Source organism: Dendropsophus ebraccatus, chromosome 14, assembly GCF_027789765.1.
Source record: "Dendropsophus ebraccatus isolate aDenEbr1 chromosome 14, aDenEbr1.pat, whole genome shotgun sequence".
Taxonomy (NCBI): domain Eukaryota; kingdom Metazoa; phylum Chordata; class Amphibia; order Anura; family Hylidae; genus Dendropsophus; species Dendropsophus ebraccatus.
The window spans coordinates 6,705,758-6,726,295 of NC_091467.1; the positions used below are offsets into that span (position 1 = coordinate 6,705,758).

General features: G+C 51.8%; 2 protein-coding genes across 2 annotated transcripts in view; one reads left to right on the plus strand and one right to left on the minus strand.

The window, feature by feature from the left end:
- TBC1D20 (TBC1 domain family member 20) lies at nt 1-17,447 on the minus strand. Its single transcript, XM_069951652.1, has 8 exons — nt 17,306-17,447; nt 11,084-11,269; nt 10,927-11,007; nt 5,353-5,539; nt 3,236-3,337; nt 3,023-3,164; nt 2,756-2,943; nt 1-504 (listed from the first exon to the last, which is right to left on the minus strand). The coding sequence occupies exons 1-8, from the start codon at nt 17,334-17,336 to the stop codon at nt 249-251; spliced, it is 1,173 nt and encodes a 390-aa protein (XP_069807753.1). The 5' UTR covers nt 17,337-17,447; the 3' UTR covers nt 1-248.
- A 45-nt stretch (nt 17,448-17,492) lies between these two features.
- Nucleotides 17,493-20,538, plus strand: part of HCK (HCK proto-oncogene, Src family tyrosine kinase) — a 32,413-nt gene continuing 29,367 nt past the window's right edge. Inside the window, exons 1-2 of the mRNA XM_069951508.1 lie at nt 17,493-17,566; nt 19,354-19,470. The gene's annotated coding sequence lies outside the window, so the exon portion shown is untranslated. The remainder of the gene's footprint in view (nt 17,567-19,353; nt 19,471-20,538) is intronic.

Below are 20,538 nucleotides of genomic sequence, written 5' to 3' on the forward strand. Positions count from 1 at the left end.
TGATAGAGCAGTGTTAAATATTTATCCTCATGATTATATACAGATATACACAGGTTATTCATCTGGATCCCAGGCTGGGCTGCCCATCGCTGGGGTCCGTGGCCTGCCCAGGTCCAAGTGTTAGGTGGTGAAGTAAAGTCACATGTGCAGGGAGGGGGTGAGAGGGCGAGGAAGGCACAGGTGTGGGGTGTCATCTCCACCCTATGAGATGAGTGATTGATCCCGTGTCCACAGTCTCCCCCATCAGGCTAAGGGAAAATTTGCAGTTCGAATTTCGGGGCCCAATCCAAAGCGCTCTTCACTACGGCCAGTGCCGCGGCCCCCAGCGCCACCGTCAGCCCCATGACCGCCAGCTTCATGAGTCTGTTGTGACGAGGTTTGGTGAGGACGGACTTGTTCCCGTGCTCTGGACGGACGGAGTCTCTGAAGCGTCGGCGGAGAACCATATCAGGCCGCTGCTGGGTGGACGCCAATTCAAAGTCCTTAAAGGTGGACACCGCGGTCCTGAAATACACAAGAAGCCGCGCACATAGTGATGTTTAGTGAGGTCGAGTGCTAGGTGAACAAGGTTTCCCTGCACTGTTATTAGCTCATGTCCTCTTCTCTATTCACATCCAGAGCCACTGACATCCTGGGGTCACATGACCTACAATGGTCCCAAGCAGGTGGCTCTCTAGTTGTTGCACGATACAAATACATCACCTCCTAAAAACGATTGTTCTGCCCCCCCCTCTACATGTGACCCTGACAGACAAGGACTTCAGCCGTCTCCTGACCACTGCTTTGGCCTGGTGTCTAGAGGAAGCTTCCAGATCCATCTAAAACTGCTCTTAAAGGGGTATTGCGCTATTTTAAAATTTTTAATACGTTGCTAATAAACAGGCTACCCTAACCTCTCCATCCTTTCCCCGGTGTCTTTGTATGGCATCTCTGGGTTCCTGGCTAAATGATCCAGTCTCGGCAGCAATAGCCCGCTCCACCGATCACTGGTCTCACGCTGCCCCATCTCAGTCAGTGATTGGGAAAACAGCAACCCCCCCCCCACCCACCCACCCACACACACACCGTCGTCAGGGTATGTGTGGTATTACAATTCACGTCAGTAAGGGTATGTGCACACTGAGGAAATCTCCAGCAATTGTAGAGGAAAGTTTTCTGCTTGAAATTCCTCGACTATTCAGCTCTGGCAGAATTCAAGCCCCCATTGACTTCTATAGGATTCCTCAAGCAAAATCCACCCAAAGAATCGACATGTCAATTCTCGGAAAGCGGATCTGCGGCAGAAAATTCTGCAGTGTGAACAACAAAACGGAAATCCCATTGAACTCAGTAGGACATTGCTTTGTACGTATTTTACGGGAGGAATTTCAGGCTGAAATAAGTGCTCCTACCCTGTAACTAAGCTGCAACAGGAGAGGCGCTGTTTCTGAAAGAAAGTGGCCATGTCCTCCAGTCGCCCAGTGCCCGCTTTCCATGAAAATCCCCATGCTGTCACATTTAGATGAATACTTTTCCATCACATTGTTTCCCCCGCTTACAGGGTGGCATTATGGCATCATTGTTACTATTCCTCACTACTCCCTCTTATTCTTTTGTCTGTCAGTAGCACAGCGCCCCCTAGAGGGAGATTCCTACATTTTACCAACTCTAATAAAAATGTGAAAACTAGGCTATAGCTGATCCTCTTGCAATGCCTCCTGGAACAGGCCGAAAATTGGGTTTGCGCGGCTCCTCCGGCCTACAGTGCACCCGCTATCAGCCACGTCAGGAGCGCACAGCCCGAAAGATCATGTGCAGACTGGCAAGTCGGCACGCACAGACCATGTGCGCACCACGATGACGACAGCATGGAGCAGGAGGCCGGCCAGCAGGAAATATGCATCAATAAGAGGCAGGAGGGGTGAGGTGTGCCAAAGTGCGGCCCAAACGCCAAGCCACCACTCCTCTTACAGTGGGAGACCCCAAGATTGTATAGAATTCACTGCACAGAAGCATTTACTACAGGTACCACGCTCACAGCCACCTACACTACACAGGGCTGGTGCGGGTGCTGATGGATTCCCTTTAAAGGGGAACTTTGGCAAAAAAAAATGTTTTTTTTAAGCTGGTTTCAGAAAGTTATATAGATTTTTAATTTACTAAAAATCTCCAGTAATCCAGAACTTATCAGCTGCTGTATGTCCTGCAGGAAAAGGGGTATTCTCTCCAGTGTGACACAGTGCTCTCTGCTGCCACCTCTGTCCCTGTCAGGAACTGTCCAGAGCAGCAGCAAATCCCCATAGAAAACAATTTTATATCTATGTAATATGCCAAATGTTATTACTGTTGTTTCTAAAAGTTAACTATACTGTTGGCACTTAAGTCAGTGCTTATAGATTTTTTCTTTTGTCATTTGTTCTTAAAACAAACTAATTAAAACATTGAACCAGAAAACCTCTCCTGTTCTGGACAGTTCCTGACATGGACAGAGGTGGCAGCAGAGAGCACTGTGTCAGACTGGAGAGAATACACCACTTCCTGCAGGACATACAGCAGCTGATAAGTACTGAAGACTGGAGATTTTCAAATAGAAATAGAAATAAATTACAAATCTATATAACTTTCTGACACAAGTTGATTTGAAAGAAAAAGTTTTTTGCTGGAGTACCCCTTTAAGTGAATGCCCTTCATTGAGTCCTCTGAGGAGTGGAGATCATTGTGTGGTCCTCATACTGGGGGGGCACTGATGCCCCCTCTCTAGTCGCTGACCGCTCACCTTTCTGCCTGGTGCTGCTGTGCGGCTTCCCTGGAAAGTTCAGATGGGGGAAACTGGACAAAGAGGTCTCCGGCTTTGCTGATCAGCGTCTCGTAGGGCAAATCTTGCGGGATCTGTGAGAGCAGGTGGTGCACGGACGCCATGTCACACTCACACTCCATCACCTCCGCCTCTCTGTGTAACACAATCTACACGGAGGAGGAGAAGAGGCAGGTTAGTGCAGAAGACGCGGTATATGGCGGCTCTTTATATGGCACAGGCTCCTACCACAGCAGCAAAATAGATGGGCATCAGCGGGTGACACGCCAGGAAGAAGTCGTACAACCTCACCACGTGCCGGAAGTCTGACAGGACGTGCCCGAACCAGGTGATCAGCCAACTCAAGGCAAATATGGTGCCAACCTCCGCCCTATGGAGAAGACACACAGTCAGCCGCTCCTCTAGGTCAGAGCCCGGCAGTAACTCACAGCACATACCCACCGGACCATGAAGTCGTACAGCGCGGGGTTAACCAGCTCGATAATGGGCATCAGGTAGTTGAGGATGTGTTTAGTGTTATCCATGCTGGGATCCATGAAATCCCTGGAGGGAGAACGGGCAGAAGTGTGAAATGAGCGCCACACACAGGAGAGAAGGGGAAAGGCTGGATGTTAGAGCATGCTGGGAGTTGTAGTAACCATACCGCTGCTATAGAGGGCGCCCGGCTCTGTAGCTTTTTGGATGAAGTCAATCATAAAGTATAAAGGGTAGGGGCAGATGGTGGGAGCAGTCAGGAGGTAGAGGGGGTGCGGGGTCAGAAGGTAGAGATGGTTTGGGGGCAGAGGTCAGGAGGTAGAGAGGGTTTGGGGGCAGAGGTCAGGAGGTAGAGAGGGTTTGGGGGCAGAGGTCAGGAGGTAGAGAGGGTGCGGGGGCAGAGGTCAGGAGGTAGAGAGGGTGCGGGGGCAGAGGTCAGGAGGTAGAGAGGGTGCGGGGGCAGAGGTCAGGAGGTAGAGAGGGTGCGGGGGCAGAGGTCAGGAGGTAGGGTGCGGGGGCAGAGGGTGGGGATTAGAGGTCAGGAGGTATAGAGGTTGCGAGGGCAGAGGTCAGGTGGTATAGAGGGTGGGGATCAGAGGTCAGGAGGTATAGAGGTTGCGGGGGCAGAGGTCAGGAGGTAGAGGGTGCGGGGGCAGAGGTCAGGTGGTATAGAGGGTGGGGATCAGAGGTCAGGAGGTATAGAGGTTGCAGGGGCAGAGGTCAGGAGGTATAGAGGTTGCAGGGGCAGAGGTTAGGAGGTAGAGAGGGTGCGGGTGCAGAGGTCAGGTGGTAGAGAGGGTGCGGGCGCAGAGGTCAGGAGGTAGAGAGGGTGCGGGCGCAGAGGTCAGGAGGTAGAGAGGGTGCGGGCGCAAAAGTCAGGAGGTAGAAAGGGTGCGGCCGCAAAAGTCAGGAGGTAGAGAGGGTGCGGGCGCAGAGGTCAGGATGTAGAGAGGGTGCGGGCGCAGAGGTCAGGAGGTAGAGAGGGTGCGGGCGCAGAGGTCAGGAGGTAGAGAGGGTGCGGGCGCAGAGGTCAGGAGGTAGAGAGGGTGCGGGCGCAGAGGTCAGGAGGTAGAGAGGGTGCGGGTGCAGAGGTCAGGAGGTAGAGAGGATGGGGGGCAGAGGTCAGGAGGAAGAGAGGGTGCGGGGGCAGAGATCAGGAGGAGGAGAGTGTGCGGGGGCAGAGGTCAAGAGGTAGAGAGGGTGCGGGGGCAGAGGTCAGGAGGTATAGAGGTTGCAGGGGCAGAGGTGAGGAGGTAGAGAGGGTGCGGGCGCAGAGGTCAGGAGGTAGAGAGGGTGCGGGCGCAGAGGACAGGAGGTAGAGAGGGTGCGGGCGCAGAGGTCAGGAGGTAGAGAGGATGGGGGGCAGAGGTCAGGAGGAAGAGAGGGTACGGGGGCAGAGGTCAAGAGGTAGAGAGGGTGCGGGGGCAGAGGAGGTCAGGAGGTAGAGAGGATGCGGGGGCAGAGGTCAGGAGGTTGACATGGTTGGGGGCCGAAGTCAGGAAGTAGAGAGGGTGCGGGGGCAGAGGTCAGGTGGTATAGAGGGTGGGGATCAGAGGTCAGGAGGGATAGAGGGGGGGGGGGGGAGTCTGATGGTATAGAGGGTGGGGATCAGAGATCAGGAGGTATAGAGGGTGCGGGGGCAGAGGTCAGGAGGGATGCGGGGGGGGTGATGGTATAGAGGGTGGGGATCAGAGATCAGGAGGTATAGAGGGTGCGGGGGCAGAGGTCAGGAGGGATGCGGGGGGGGGTGATGGTATAGAGGGTGGGGATCAGAGATCAGGAGGTAGAGAGTGTGGGGGGGGGGGCAGAGGTCAGGAGGTAGGGTGAGGGGCAGAGGTCAGCAGGTAGAGAGGGTGGGGGCAGAGGTCAGGAGATAGAGAGGGTGGGGGCAGAGGTCAGGAGATAGAGAGGGTGGGGGCAGAAGTCAGGAGGTAAAGAGGGTGTAGTGTGATCCTGCAGTCATGGTGTGGCCTCCTCTGTATGTTTGTGATGATAAGGAGGAGTGTGAATGGTGTAGGAGGTTGTGAGGATCCTTGGTGTAAAGGTGCCGGCCGCCATGGGGCGAGGGGCTCACACAGACCCACCTTAGGTGATGTGTGGACAGCTTATCCACCAGGAGAGTGGCTAGCGGCCCTCCCACCACCAGCAGGAAGGTGACTACAATATCATGATATCCCTGGTAATAGTGCAACTGAGGGTTTCGTGCCAACACCTGCAGGATGATGTCAATCAGCTGCTCCTGCAGGTCCTCCCGCTCCTTTAAGGGCATACCTGTGGGGCAAAACCAGACGGAGCACCCCCATGTATGAGAAGAGACAGAGAAACATCAGCCTCCACCCACCCATCAGCCACATGCAGGGAGGAGGAGAAGGCCAGGCCTGGATTATCGGGACCCCCACCTCTATTAGCAGGGGCTTTCTGTAAGACTGTGCCAGAACTACAACTCCCAGTGTGCCTAGACAGACGCAGGGGCCGTGCCATGCTGGGAGTTGTAGTTATGCAGCAGAGCCACAGGTAGGAGACAAGTGATGTTAAAGTTCTGGTTAAATCTCTAGAAGACAGGGCTGTGGAGTCGGAGTCGGAAATAGTTTTGGCTGGAGTTGGAAAAAATTTACCGACTCCAGCTTAAAAAAAAAAATTAAAAAAATTTAGAATTGAGTTTTGATATGAATTTTATAAGTTTTGCTCATCAATATATATTATGAGCAACATTCTAATAGGACACCGGCCCTATTACATAAGGGTGGTCGGGGAATATATCAGTAATAGGACACTGGCCCTATTACATAAGGGTGGTCGGGGAATATATCAGTAATAGGACACTGGCCCTATTACATAAGGGTGGTCGGGGAATATATCAGTAATAGGACACCGGCCCTATTACATAAGGGTGGTCGGGCAATATATCAGTAACAGGACACTGGCCCTATTACATAAGGGTGGTCGGGGAATATATCAGTAACAGGACACTGGCCCTATTACATAAGGGTGGTCGGGGAATATATCAGTAACAGGACACTGGCCCTATTACATAAGGGTGGTCGGGGAATATATCAGTAATAGGACACCGGCCCTATTACATAAGGGTGGTCGGGGAATATATCAGTAATAGGACACTGGCCCTATTACATAAGGGTGGTCGGGGAATATATCAGTAACAGGACACTGGCCCTATTACATAAGGGTGGTCGGGGAATATATCAGTAATAGGACACTGGCCCTATTACATAAGGGTGGTCGGGGAATATATCAGTAACAGGACACTGGCCCTATTACATAAGGGTGGTCGGGGAATATATCAGTAACAGGACACTGGCCCTATTACATAAGGGTGGTCGGGGAATATATCAGTAATAGGACACCGGCCCTATTACATAAGGGTGGTCGGGGAATATATCAGTAACAGGACACTGGCCCTATTACATAAGGGTGGTCGGGGAATATATCAGTAACAGGACACTGGCCCTATTACATAAGGGTGGTCGGGGAATATATCAGTAATAGGACACTGGCCCTATTACATAAGGGTGGTCGGGGAATATATCAGTAACAGGACACTGGCCCTATTACATAAGGGTGGTCGGGGAATATATCAGTAATAGGACACTGGCCCTATTACATAAGGGTGGTCGGGGAATATATCAGTAACAGGACACTGGCCCTATTACATAAGGGTGGTCGGGGAATATATCAGTAATAGGACACCGGCCCTATTAGATAAGGGTGGTCGGGGAATATATCAGTAATAAGACACTGGCCCTATTAGATAAGGGTGGTCAGGGAATATATCAGTAATAGGACACTGGCCCTATTACATAAGGGTGGTCGGGGACTATATCAGTAATAGGACACTGGGCCTATTACATAAGGGTGGTCGGGGAATATATCAGTAATAGGACACTGGCCTTATTAGATAAGGGTGGTCGGGGAATATATCAGTAATAGGACACTGGCCCTATTACATAAGGGTGGTCGGGGAATATATCAGTAATAGGACACTGGCCCTATTAGATAAGGGTGGTCGGGGAATATATCAGTAATAAGACACTGGCCCTATTACATAAGGGTGGGCGGGGAATATATCAGTAATAGGACACTGGCCCTATTACATAAGGGTGGTCGGGGAATATATCAGTAATAGGACACTGGCCCTATTACATAAGGGTGGTCGGGGAATATATCAGTAATAGGACACTGGCCCTATTAGATAAGGGTGGTCAGAGAATATATCAGTAATAGGACACTGGCCCTATTAGATAAGGGTGGTCAGGGAATATATCAGTAATAGGACACTGGCCCTATTAGATAAGGGTGGTCGGGGACTATATCAGTAATAGGTCACTGGCCCTATTACATAAGGGTGGTCGGGGAATATATCAGTAATAGGACACTGGCCCTATTACATAAGGGTGGTCGGGGAATATATCAGTAATAGGACACTGGCCCTATTACATAAGGGCGGTCGGGGAATATATCAGTAATAGGACACTGGCCCTATTACATAAGGGTGGTCGGGGAATATATCAGTAATAGGACACTGGCCCTATTAGATAAGGGTGGTCGGGGAATATATCCGTAATAGGACACTGGGCCTATTACATAAGGGTGGTCGGGGAATACATCAGTAATAGGACACTGGCCCTATTACATAAGGGTGGTCGGGGAGTATATCAGTAATAGGACACTGGCCCTATTACATAAGGGTGGTCGGGGAATATATCAGTAATAGGACACTAGCCCTATTACATAAGGGTGGTTGGGGAATATATCAGTAATAGGACACTGGCCCTATTACATAAGGGTGGTTGGGGAATATATCAGTAATAGGACACTGTCCCTATTACATAAGGGTGGTCGGGGAATATATCAGTAATAGGACACTGGGCCTATTACATAAGGGTGGTCGGGGAATATATCAGTAATAGGACACTGGCCTTATTAGATAAGGGTGGTCAGGGAAAAGTTGTCGGTCACTACTTAGGCTAGGTTCACACTGCGTTTTCAGCATCCGTTTAACGCATCCGTTTTTTGCAAAAAGCGCATAAAAAACGGATTGCAAAAAACGGATTCATTTGTGTACATCCGTTTTTCCATTGACTTCCATTATAAAAAAAAACGGATCCGTTTTTTTTGGCGGACCAAAACGGACCAAAAAACGTTGCTGACCCTATTTTTCTGGACGTTAAAAAAAACGGATCCGTTAAACGGATGCTGAAAACGCAGTGTGAACCTAGCCTTAGCAGTTTGTTTCTGAGCTGGAAGAGTCCATTGTGTGGGGGGAGATCTGTGCTGGTCTCTTCCTGGATGCTGGATGACTGTATATGAGCAGCAGTGTAATATGGAGATATCCTGTGTAATATAGAGGAGGAGGAGAAGACATAAGTAGTGTAGCTGTAACCTCTGACCTCTGGGGTTTTCTCTCTGGGGGAAGATTGTGTGTTTTTCTTCAGTGTTCTATGGCTGCAGCAGGCTGTGTGTGTGCGTGTGCTATGGCGTGCCCCCACACTGACCCCTCTCTATCACTATGTGTGACCCCCTGTATATCACTGTGTGTGACCCCTCTATATCACTGTGACCCCTCTCTATATCACTATGTGTGACCCCCCCCCCCCCTGTATATCACTATGTGTGACCCCCCCCCCTGTATATCACTATGTGTGACCCCTCTATATCACTATGTGTGACCCCTCTATATCACTGTGTGTGACCACTCTCTATATCACTGTGTGTGACCCCTCTCTATATCACTATGTGTGACCCCTCTCTATATCACTATGTGTGACCCCTCTATATCACTATGTGTGACCCCTCTCTATATCACTATGTGTGACCCCTCTCTATATCACTATGTGTGACCCCTCTCTATATCACTATGTGTGACCTCTATATCACTATGTGTGACCCCTCTCTATCACTATGTGTGACCCCTCTCTATCACTATGTGTGACCCCTCTCTATCACTATGTGTGACCCCTCTCTATATCACTATGTGTGACCCCTCTCTATATCCCTATGTGTGACCCCTCTATATTACTATGTGTGACCTCTCTATATCGCTATGTGTGACCCCCCTCTGTATCGCTGTGTGTGACCCCCCTCTATATCGCTATGTGTGAGCCCTCTCTATATCACTATGTGTGACCCCTCTCTATATCACTATGTGTGACCCCTCTCTATATCACTATGTGTGACCCCTCTCTATATCACTATGTGTGACCCCTCTCTATATCACTATGTGTGAGCCCTCTCTATATCACTATGTGTGACCCCTCTCTATATCACTATGTGTGAGCCCTCTCTATATCACTATGTGTGACCCCTCTCTATATCACTATGTGTGACCTCTCTCTATATCACTATGTGTGACCCCTCTCTATATCACTATGTGTGACCCCTCTCTATATCACTGTGTGTGACCCCTCTCTATATCACTATGTGTGACCCCTCTCTATATCACTATGTGTGACCCCTCTCTATATCACTATGTGTGACCCCTCTCTATATCACTATGTGTGAGCCCTCTCTATATCACTATGTGTGACCCCTCTCTATATCACTATGTGTGACCCCTCTCTATATCACTATGTGTGACCCCTCTATCACTATGTGTGACCCTCTCTATATCACTGTGTGTGACCCCTCTCTATATCACTATGTGTGACCCCCCTCTATATCACTATGTGTGACCCCTCTCTATATCACTATGTGTGAGCCCTCTCTATATCACTATGTGTGACCCCTCTCTATATCACTATGTGTGACCTCTCTCTATATCACTATGTGTGACCCCTCTCTATATCACTATGTGTGACCTCTCTATATCACTATGTGTGACCCCTCTCTATATCACTATGTGTGACCTCTCTCTATATCACTATGTGTGACCCCTCTCTATATCACTATGTGTGACCTCTCTCTATATCACTATGTGTGACCCCTCTCTATATCACTATGTGTGACCCCTCTCTATATCACTGTGTGTGACCCCTCTCTATATCACTATGTGTGACCCCTCTCTATATCACTATGTGTGACCCCTCTCTATATCACTATGTGTGACCCCTCTCTATATCACTATGTGTGACCCCTCTCTATATCACTATGTGTGACCCCTCTCTATATCACTATGTGTGACCCCTCTCTATATCACTGTGTGTGACCTCTCTATATCACTATGTGTGACCCCTCTCTATATCACTATGTGTGACCTCTCTCTATATCACTGTGTGTGACCCCCTTGGAAACATAGAGGATTGTCAGCAGGAAAAGACCACCTGCTCCATCTAGTCTAGTTCTGAGTTGTTCAGGACATGGAGGCTGGAGACTGGCTGCATCCACTGCACACACAGGAGAAGCTGCTGTATATACAGTATATATTCCCTCAGAAGTCGCCCAGGATCATGTAGGACATTAGGGAGAAGCTGCTGAGCCAGTGTGATAGATAACTCCCCTGGTATATGACCGGCCATTTATGAAGGAGCAGGAGGCGGGAGTCTGAGTCGGTCCTGATAAAATTCAGGAGTCGGAGCTGCGGCTTACCGACTCCACAGCCCTGCTAGGACTGGAATTCTCCAGAAACAGTGGTAGAGGATGATGGGAGTTGTAGTTAACCAGTAGCTGAAGTACACCACCACCCAACAACCCCACTGACATCTCACCGGGAGGGAAGCGCCTGAGCGAGCGACGGACGTCCAGCAGAACCTGTTCATAGTCTTTGTTGTTCACCCGCAGCTCTGGACCTGCAGGGAGCAGAGAGTGAGAGGTGACCCTGTCTCTGGCCCCCCCGGAGTCTGTGCACGGCCCCTGCTCTCATACCTGGGGGTGGGGGCAGCTCCTGGGTGCTGACGTTCAGCAGTCGGGGCCACACCTGGCATCGGATCTGGTCGGTGAGTAGTCCGCCCTCGCTGATGGCCATCCGCCGGAGTGTGGAGACATCTGGGGGGTCCTTACTCAGAGCCTTCTGGATGTCACTCAGCTTTCTGCGCCGGCGGAATTCACTGCCTGAGAGACAAGGCGATGGGTGTGAGCGAGGTGTGCCCGGACCCCCGCACTGCCCCCAATATAACCCCAGACCAGCACCTGTACACTGACTATAGGGGCCTCACACCCCACACCTGTACACTGACTATAGGGGCCTCACACCCCACACCTGTACACTGACTATAGGGGCCTCAGACCCCACACCTGTACACTGACTATAGGGGCCTCAGACCCCACACCTGTACACTGACTATAGGGGCCTCACACCCCACACCTGTACACTGACTATAGGGGCCTCAGACCCCACACCTGTACACTGACTATAGGGGCCTCACACCCCACACCTGTACACTGACTATAGGGGCCTCACACCCCACACCTGTACACTGACTATAGGGGCCTCACACCTGTACACTGACTATAGGGGCCTCACACCTGTACACTGACTATAGGGGCCTCACACCTGTACACTGACTATAGGGGCCTCACACCCCACACCTGTACACTGACTATAGGGGCCTCACACCTGTACACTGACTATAGGGGCCTCAGACCCCACACCTGTACACTGACTATAGGGGCCTCACACCTGTACACTGACTATAGGGGCCTCACACCCCACACCTGTACACTGACTATAGGGGCCTCACACCCCACACCTGTACACTGACTATAGGGGCCTCACACCCCACACCTGTACACTGACTATAGGGGCCTCACACCCCACACCTGTACACTGACTATAGGGGCCTCAGACCCCACACCTGTACACTGACTATAGGGGCCTCACACCCCACACCTGTACACTGACTATAGGGGCCTCACACCCCACACCTGTACACTGACTATAGGGGCCTCACACCTGTACACTGACTATAGGGGCCTCACACCCCACACCTGTACACTGACTATAGGGGCCTCACACCTGTACACTGACTATAGGGGCCTCACACCCCACACCTGTACACTGACTATAGGGGCCTCACACCCCACACCTGTACACTGACTATATAGGAGGGTGATGACGTGTACTGTATGTGGGGGGGGGGGTGACGTGTACTGTATGTGGGGGGGGGGGGGGTGATGACGTGTACTGTATGGGGGGGGGGGTGACTGACTATAGGGGCCTCACACCTGTACACTGACTATAGGGGCCTCACACCCCACACCTGTACACTGACTATAGGGGCCTCACACCCCACACCTGTACACTGACTATAGGGGCCTCACACCCCACACCTGTACACTGACTATAGGGGCCTCACACCTGTACACTGACTATAGGGGCCTCACACCCCACACCTGTACACTGACTATAGGGGCCTCACACCTGTACACTGACTATAGGGGCCTCACACCCCACACCTGTACACTGACTATAGGGGCCTCACACCCCACACCTGTACACTGACTATATAGGAGGGTGATGACGTGTACTGTATGTGGGGGGGGGACGTGTACTGTATGTGGGGGGGGGGGGTGATGACGTGTACTGTATGTGGGGGGGGGGTGATGACGTGTACTGTATGTGGGGGGGGGGGGGGGGTGATGACGTGTACTGTATGTGGGGGGGGGGGGGTGATGACGTGTACTGTATGTGGGGGGTGATGACGTGTACTGTATGTGGGGGGGGGGGTGATGACGTGTACTGTATGTGGGGGGGGGGTGACGTGTACTGTATGTGGGGGGGGGTGACGTGTACTGTATGTGGGGGGGGGTGATGACGTGTACTGTATGTGGGGGGGGGTGATGACGTGTACTGTATGTGGGGGGGGTGACGTGTACTGTATGTGGGGGGGGGTGATGACGTGTACTGTATGGGGGGGGGGGTGACGTGTACTGTATGTGGGGGGGGTGATGACGTGTACTGTATGTGGGGGGGGTGACGTGTACTGTATGTGGGGGGGGTGATGACGTGTACTGTATGTGGGGGGGGTGACGTGTACTGTATGTGGGGGGGGGTGACGTGTACTGTATGTGGGGGGGTGATGACGTGTACTGTATGTGGGGGGGGGTGATGACGTGTACTGTATGTGGGGGGGGGTGATGACGTGTACTGTATGTGGGGGGGTGACGTGTACTGTATGTGGGGGGGGTGATGACGTGTACTGTATGTGGGGGGGGGGGTGATGACGTGTACTGTATGTGGGGGGGGTGATGACGTGTACTGTATGTGGGGGGGGTGATGACGTGTACTGTATGTGGGGGGGGTGACGTGTACTGTATGTGGGGGGGGGGTGATGACGTGTACTGTATGTGGGGGGGGGTGACGTGTACTGTATGTGGGGGGGGTGATGACGTGTACTGTATGTGGGGGGGGTGATGACGTGTACTGTATGTGGGGGGGGGGGTGATGACGTGTACTGTATGTGGGGGGGTGACGTGTACTGTATGTGGGGGGGGTGATGACGTGTACTGTATGTGGGGGGGGTGATGACGTGTACTGTATGTGGGGGGGGTGATGACGTGTACTGTATGTGGGGGGGGGGGTGACGTGTACTGTATGTGGGGGGGGGTGATGACGTGTACTGTATGTGGGGGGGTGATTGTACTGTATGTGGGGGGTGATGACGTGTACTGTATGTGGGGGGGGGTGACGTGTACTGTATGTGGGGGGGGTGATGACGTGTAATGTATGTGTATGTGGGGGGGTGATGACGTGTACTGTATGTGGGGGGGTGATTGTACTGTATGTGGGGGGTGATGACGTGTACTGTATGGGGGGGGGGTGACGTGTACTGTATGTGGGGGGGTGATTGTACTGTATGTGGGGGGTGATGACGTGTACTGTATGTGGGGGGGGGGTGACGTGTACTGTATGTGGGGGGGGTGATGACGTGTACTGTATGTGGGGGGTGATGACGTGTACTGTATGTGGGGGGGGGGGGGGGTGACGTGTACTGTATGTGGGGGGGGGTGATGACGTGTACTGTATGTGGGGGGGGGTGATGACGTGTACTGTATGTGGGGGGTGATGACGTGTACTGTATGTGGGGGGGTGACGTGTACTGTATGTGGGGGGGTGATTGTACTGTATGTGGGGGGTGATGACGTGTACTGTTATGTGGGGGGGGGTGACGTTGTACTGTATGTGGGGGGGGTGATGACGTGTACTGTATGTGGGGGGGGGTGATGACGTGTACTGTATGTGGGGGGGGGTGATGACGTGTACTGTATGTGGGGGGGGGTGACTGACTATAGGGGCCTCACACCTGTACACTGACTATAGGGGCCTCACACCCCACACCTGTACACTGACTATAGGGGCCTCACACCCCACACCTGTACACTGACTATAGGGGCCTCACACCTGTACACTGACTATAGGGGCCTCACACCCCACACCTGTACACTGACTATAGGGGCCTCACACCTGTACACTGACTATAGGGGCCTCACACCCCACACCTGTACACTGACTATATAGGAGGGTGATGACGTGTACTGTATGTGGGGGTGGGGGGGGGGGGGGTGATGACGTGTACTGTATGTGTGTGGGGGGGGGGGTGATGACGTGTACTGTATGTGGGGGGGGGGGGGGGGTGATGACGTTGTACTGTATGTGGGGGGGGTGACGTGTACTGTATGTGGGGGGGGGTGACGTGTGTACTGTATGTGGGGGGGGGGGGGTGATGAGTTGTACTGTATGTGGGGGGGGGTGACGTGTACTGTATGTGGGGGGGGGGGGGGGGTGATGACGTGTACTGTATGTGGGGGGGGTGACGTGTACTGTATGTGGGGGGGGTGATGACGTGTACTGTATGTGGGGGGGGTTGATGACGTTTGTACTGTATGTGGGGGGGGGTGGTGATGACGTGTACTGTATGTGGGGGGGTGAGTTGTACTGTATGTGGGGGGGGTGATGACGTGTACTGTATGTGGGGGGGGGGGGGTGATGACGTGTACTGTATGTGGGGGGGTGATGACGTGTACTGTATGTGGGGGGGGGGTGATGACGTGTACGTATGTGGGGGGGTGATGACGTGTACTGTATGTGGGGGGGTGATTGTACTGTATGTGGGGGTGATGACGTGTACTGTATGTGGGGGGGGGGTGACGTGTACTGTATGTGGGGGGGGTGATGACGTGTACTGTATGTGGGGGGGGTGATGACGTGTACTGTATGTGGGGGGGGGTGATGACGTGTACTGTATGTGGGGGGTGATGACGTGTAATGTATGTGTATGTGGGGGGTGATGACGTGTACTGTATGTGGGGGGGTGATTGTACTGTATGTGGGGGGTGATGACGTGTACTGTATGTGGGGGGGGGGTGACGTGTACTGTATGTGGGGGGGGTGATGACGTGTACTGTATGTGGGGGGGGTGATGACGTGTACTGTATGTGGGGGGGGGTGATGACGTGTACTGTATGTGGGGGGTGATGACGTGTACTGTATGTGGGGGGGGGGTGATGACGTGTACTGTATGTGGGGGGTGATGACGTGTACTGTATGTGGGGGGGGGGTGACGTGTACTGTATGTGGGGGGGGGGTGATGACGTGTACTGTATGTGGGGGGGTGATTGTACTGTATGTGGGGGGTGATGACGTGTACTGTATGTGGGGGGGGGGTGACGTGTACTGTATGTGGGGGGGGTGATGACGTGTACTGTATGTGGGGGGGGGGTGATGACGTGTACTGTATGTGGGGGGGGGTGATGACGTGTACTGTATGTGGGGGGGGGTGATGACGTGTACTGTATGGGGGGGTGACGTGTACTGTATGTGGGGGGGGGTGATGACGTGTACTGTATGTGGGGGGGGGTGACGTGTACTGTATGTGGGGGGGGTGATGACGTGTACTGTATGTGGGGGGGGGGGTGATGACGTGTACTGTATGTGGGGGGGGGTGACGTGTACTGTATGTGGGGGGGGGTGACGTGTACTGTATGTGGGGGGGGGTGACGTGTACTGTATGTGGGGGGGGGGTGATGACGTGTACTGTATGTGGGGGGGGGTGATGACGTGTACTGTATGGGGGGGGGTGATGACGTGTACTGTATGTGGGGGGGGTGACGTGTACTGTATGTGGGGGGGGGTGATGACGTGTACTGTATGGGGGGGGGGTGATGACGTGTACTGTATGTGGGGGGGGGGTGATGACGTGTACTGTATGTGGGGGGGGTGACGTGTACTGTATGTGGGGGGGGGGTGACGTGTACTGTATGTGTGGGGGGGGTGATGACGTGAACTGTATGTGGGGGGGGTGATGACGTGTACTGTATGTGGGGGGGGGTGATGACGTGTACTGTATGTGGGGGGGGGGTGACGTGTACTGTATGTGGGGGGGTGATGACGTGTACTGTATGTGGGGGGGGGGTGATGACGTGTACTGTGTGTGGGGGGGGGTGATGACGTGTACTGTATGTGGGGGGGGGTGATGACGTGTACTGTATGTGGGGGGGGGGGGTGATGACGTGTACTGTATGTGGGGGGGTGATGACGTGTACTGTATGTGGGGGGGTGACGTGTACTGTATGTGGGGGGGGTGATGACGTGTACTGTATGTGGGGGGGGTGATGACGTTGTACTGTATGTGGGGGGGGTGATGACGTGTACTGTATGTGGGGGGGTGATGACGTGTACTGTATGTGGGGGGGGGTGATGACGTGTACTGTATGTGGGGGGGGTGATGACGTGTACGGTATGTGGGGGGGGGGTGACGTGTACTGTATGTGGGGGGGGTGATGACGTGTACTGTATGTGGGGGGGTGACGTGTACTGTATGTGGGGGGGGGGTGATGACGTGTACTGTATGTGGGGGGGGTGACGTGTACTGTATGTGGGGGGGGGGTGATGACGTGTACTGTATGTGGGGGGGGTGATGACGTGTACTGTATGTGGGGGGGTGATGACGTGTACTGTATGTGGGGGGGGGTGATGACGTGTACTGTATGTGGGGGGGTGATGACGTGTACTGTATGTGGGGGGGGTGATGACGTGTACTGTATGTGGGGGGGGGGTGATGACGTGAACTGTATGTGGGGGGGGGTGATGACGTGTTCCCCCTGTAGACATATGTCACCCTCCGGTTCTCCGTTAGGTTTCATGGTTACCGTGTCTCCCCGGCTCCGTCCTCACGGACATGCTCGTATGCTGGGTGCAGTAACCGGTCCCGTTACCGGCAACACATCCCGGACATACTTCCGTACACTCCACTCATGACGTCACCGCACAGGAGGCTGCGCAGTAGAGTGACATCACATGACCGGAAAGGCGGGTCCTCCTCATGTGATGTGACGTGTGCGCAGTTGTATCGAGTTGACTACATGTCCCAGCATCCATAGCGGCTCTGCAGCAGCTACATACTAACGCTGGTAAGAAGCTGTCTGCCCCCTAGCGGTCGGGTCCTGCTCTGCAGCTGCCGTCTATCTAGTGGTCAAATCCGAAGCAACAAAATCAATGGGACCATCAAATGTAAAATAATACATATATCTGTACTGGAGAACTCACACTGGGCTCTAAGCCTTGTGGGGAACACCCCATAGGCTCTTACTATGCCAGGGGACACTCTCTGAGCTCTTACCATGCTGGAGGACACTCTCTGAGCTCTTACCATGATGGGGGACACTCTCTGAGCTCTTACCATGGTGGGGGACACTCTCTGAGCTCTTACCATGATGGGGGACACTCTCTGAGCTCTTACCATGCTGGGGGACACTCTCTCTGAGCTCTTACCATGATGGGGGACACTCTCTGAGCTCTTACCATGATGGGGGACACTCTCTGAGCTCTTACCATGCTGGGGGACACTCTCTGAGCTCTTACCATGATGGGGGACACTCTCTGAGCTCTTACCATGGTGGGGGACACTCTCTGAGCTCTTACCATGATGGGGGACACTCTCTGAGCTCTTACCATGATGGGGGACACTCTCTGAGCTCTTACCATGCTGGGACACACTCTCTGAGCTCTTACCATGATGGGGGACACTCTCTGAGCTCTTACCATGCTGGGGGACACTCTCTGAGCTCTTACCATGCTGGGGGACACTCTCTGAGCTCTTACCATGCTGGAGGACACTCTCTGAGCTCTTACCATGGTGGGGGACACTCTCTGAGCTCTTACCATGATGGGGGACACTCTCTGAGCTCTTACCATGCTGGGGGACACTCTCTCTGAGCTCTTACCATGATGGGGGACACTCTCTGAGCTCTTACCATGATGGGGGACACTCTCTGAGCTCTTACCATGATGGGGGACACTCTCTGAGCTCTTACCATGATGGGGGACACTCTCTGAGCTCTTACCATGGTGGGGGACACTCTCTGAGCTCTTACCATGATGGGGGACACTCTCTGAGCTCTTACCATGCTGGGACACACTCTCTGAGCTCTTACCATGATGGGGGACACTCTCTGAGCTCTTACCATGATGGGGGACACTCTCTGAGCTCTTACCATGCTGGGGTACACTCTCTGAGCTCTTACCATGGTGGGGGACACTCTCTGAGCTCTTACCATGCTGGGGGACACTCTCTGAGCTCTTACCATGGTGGGGGACACTCTCTGAGCTCTTACCATGGTGGGGGACACTCTCTGAGCTCTTACCATGATGGGGGACACTCTCTGAGCTCTTACCATGATGGGGGACACTCTCTGAGCTGTTATCATGATGGGGGACACTCTCTGAGCTCTTACCATGCTGGGGGACACTCTCTGAGCTCTTACCATGCTGGGACACACTCTCTGAGCTGTTACTATGATGGGGGACACTCTCTCTGAGCTCTTATCATGCTGGGGGACACTCTCTCTGAGTTCTTACCATGATGGGGGACACTCTCTGAGCTCTTACTATGATGGGGGACACTCTCTCTGAGCTCTTATCATGATGGAGGACACTCTCTGAGCTCTTACCATGCTGGGGGACACTCTCTGAGCTCTTACCATGATGGGGGGCACAATCTTAGCTCTTACTCTGCTATGGATTACTCCAGAGCTGTAAAGTAACCCCATATAGATGTGCGCTCCATCTTGTCCTCCGTTCCCAGGTGGTCGGATCACGATGGCAGAAAGTCTGTAAATATCCCGATGAAGCAGAATCATTTCTATAAACTATTTTTGCCTCTTTTTCACCACGCTTGTCTTTTTTTTTTCCTTGGCAGGTGCAGGGGAAGGAAAGTATTACTGGTGGTTTTATCTGCACAAAATATGTTACCGCCACAAGATCGAAATCGACCCCCGGAGGCCGCGCTGATTAATGACTGAAGATACAGCAGATGGTATCTATATACTAACAGCACGTGTAACCAGATACAGGAGATAATAATATATCTGACATGGTATAAAGATTACCCTCATCCATAGTATTATGTTCTTGTTTGAAGGGAGCAGTATTATAGTAGTTATATTCCTGTATATAGGAGCAGTATTATAGTAGTTATATCCCTGTATATAGGAGCAGTATTATAGTAGTTATATCCCTGTATATAGGGGGCAGTATTATAGTAGTTATATTCCTGTATATAGGAGCAGTATTATAGTAGTTATATTCCTGTATATAGGAGCAGTATTATAGTAGTTATATTCCTGTATATAGGGAGCAGTATTATAGTAGTTATATTCCTGTATATAGGAGCAGTATTATAGTAGTTATATTCCTGTATATAGGAGCAGTATTATAGTAGTTATATTCCTGTATATAGGGAGCAGTATTATAGTAGTTATATTCCTGTATATAGGAGCAGTATTATAGTAGTTATATCCCTGTATATAGGAGCAGTATTATAGTAGTTATATTCCTGTATATAGGAGCAGTATTATAGTAGTTATATTCCTGTATATAGGGAGCAGTATTATAGTAGTTATATTCCTGTATATAGGAGCAGTATTATAGTAGTTATATTCCTGTATATAGGGAGCAGTATTATAGTAGTTATATTCCTGTATATAGGAGCAGTATTATAGTAGTTATATTCCTGTATATAGGGAGCAGTATTATAGTAGTTATATTCCTGTATATAGGAGCAGTATTATAGTAGTTATATTCCTGTATATAGGGAGCAGTATTATAGTAGTTATATTCCTGTATATAGGAGCAGTATTATAGTAGTTATATTCCTGTATATAGGGAGCAGTATTATAGTAGTTATATTCCTGTATATAGGGAGCAGTATTATAGTAGTTATATCCCTGTATATAGGAGCAGTATTATAGTAGTTATATTCCTGTATATAGGAGCAGTATTATAGTAGTTATATCCCTGTATATGGTTCAGGAAAGAAACAGAGTGCTGCACATCACACCTATGGCTGATACTAGTGCCGCTAGGCTAAATAAAAAACACATCA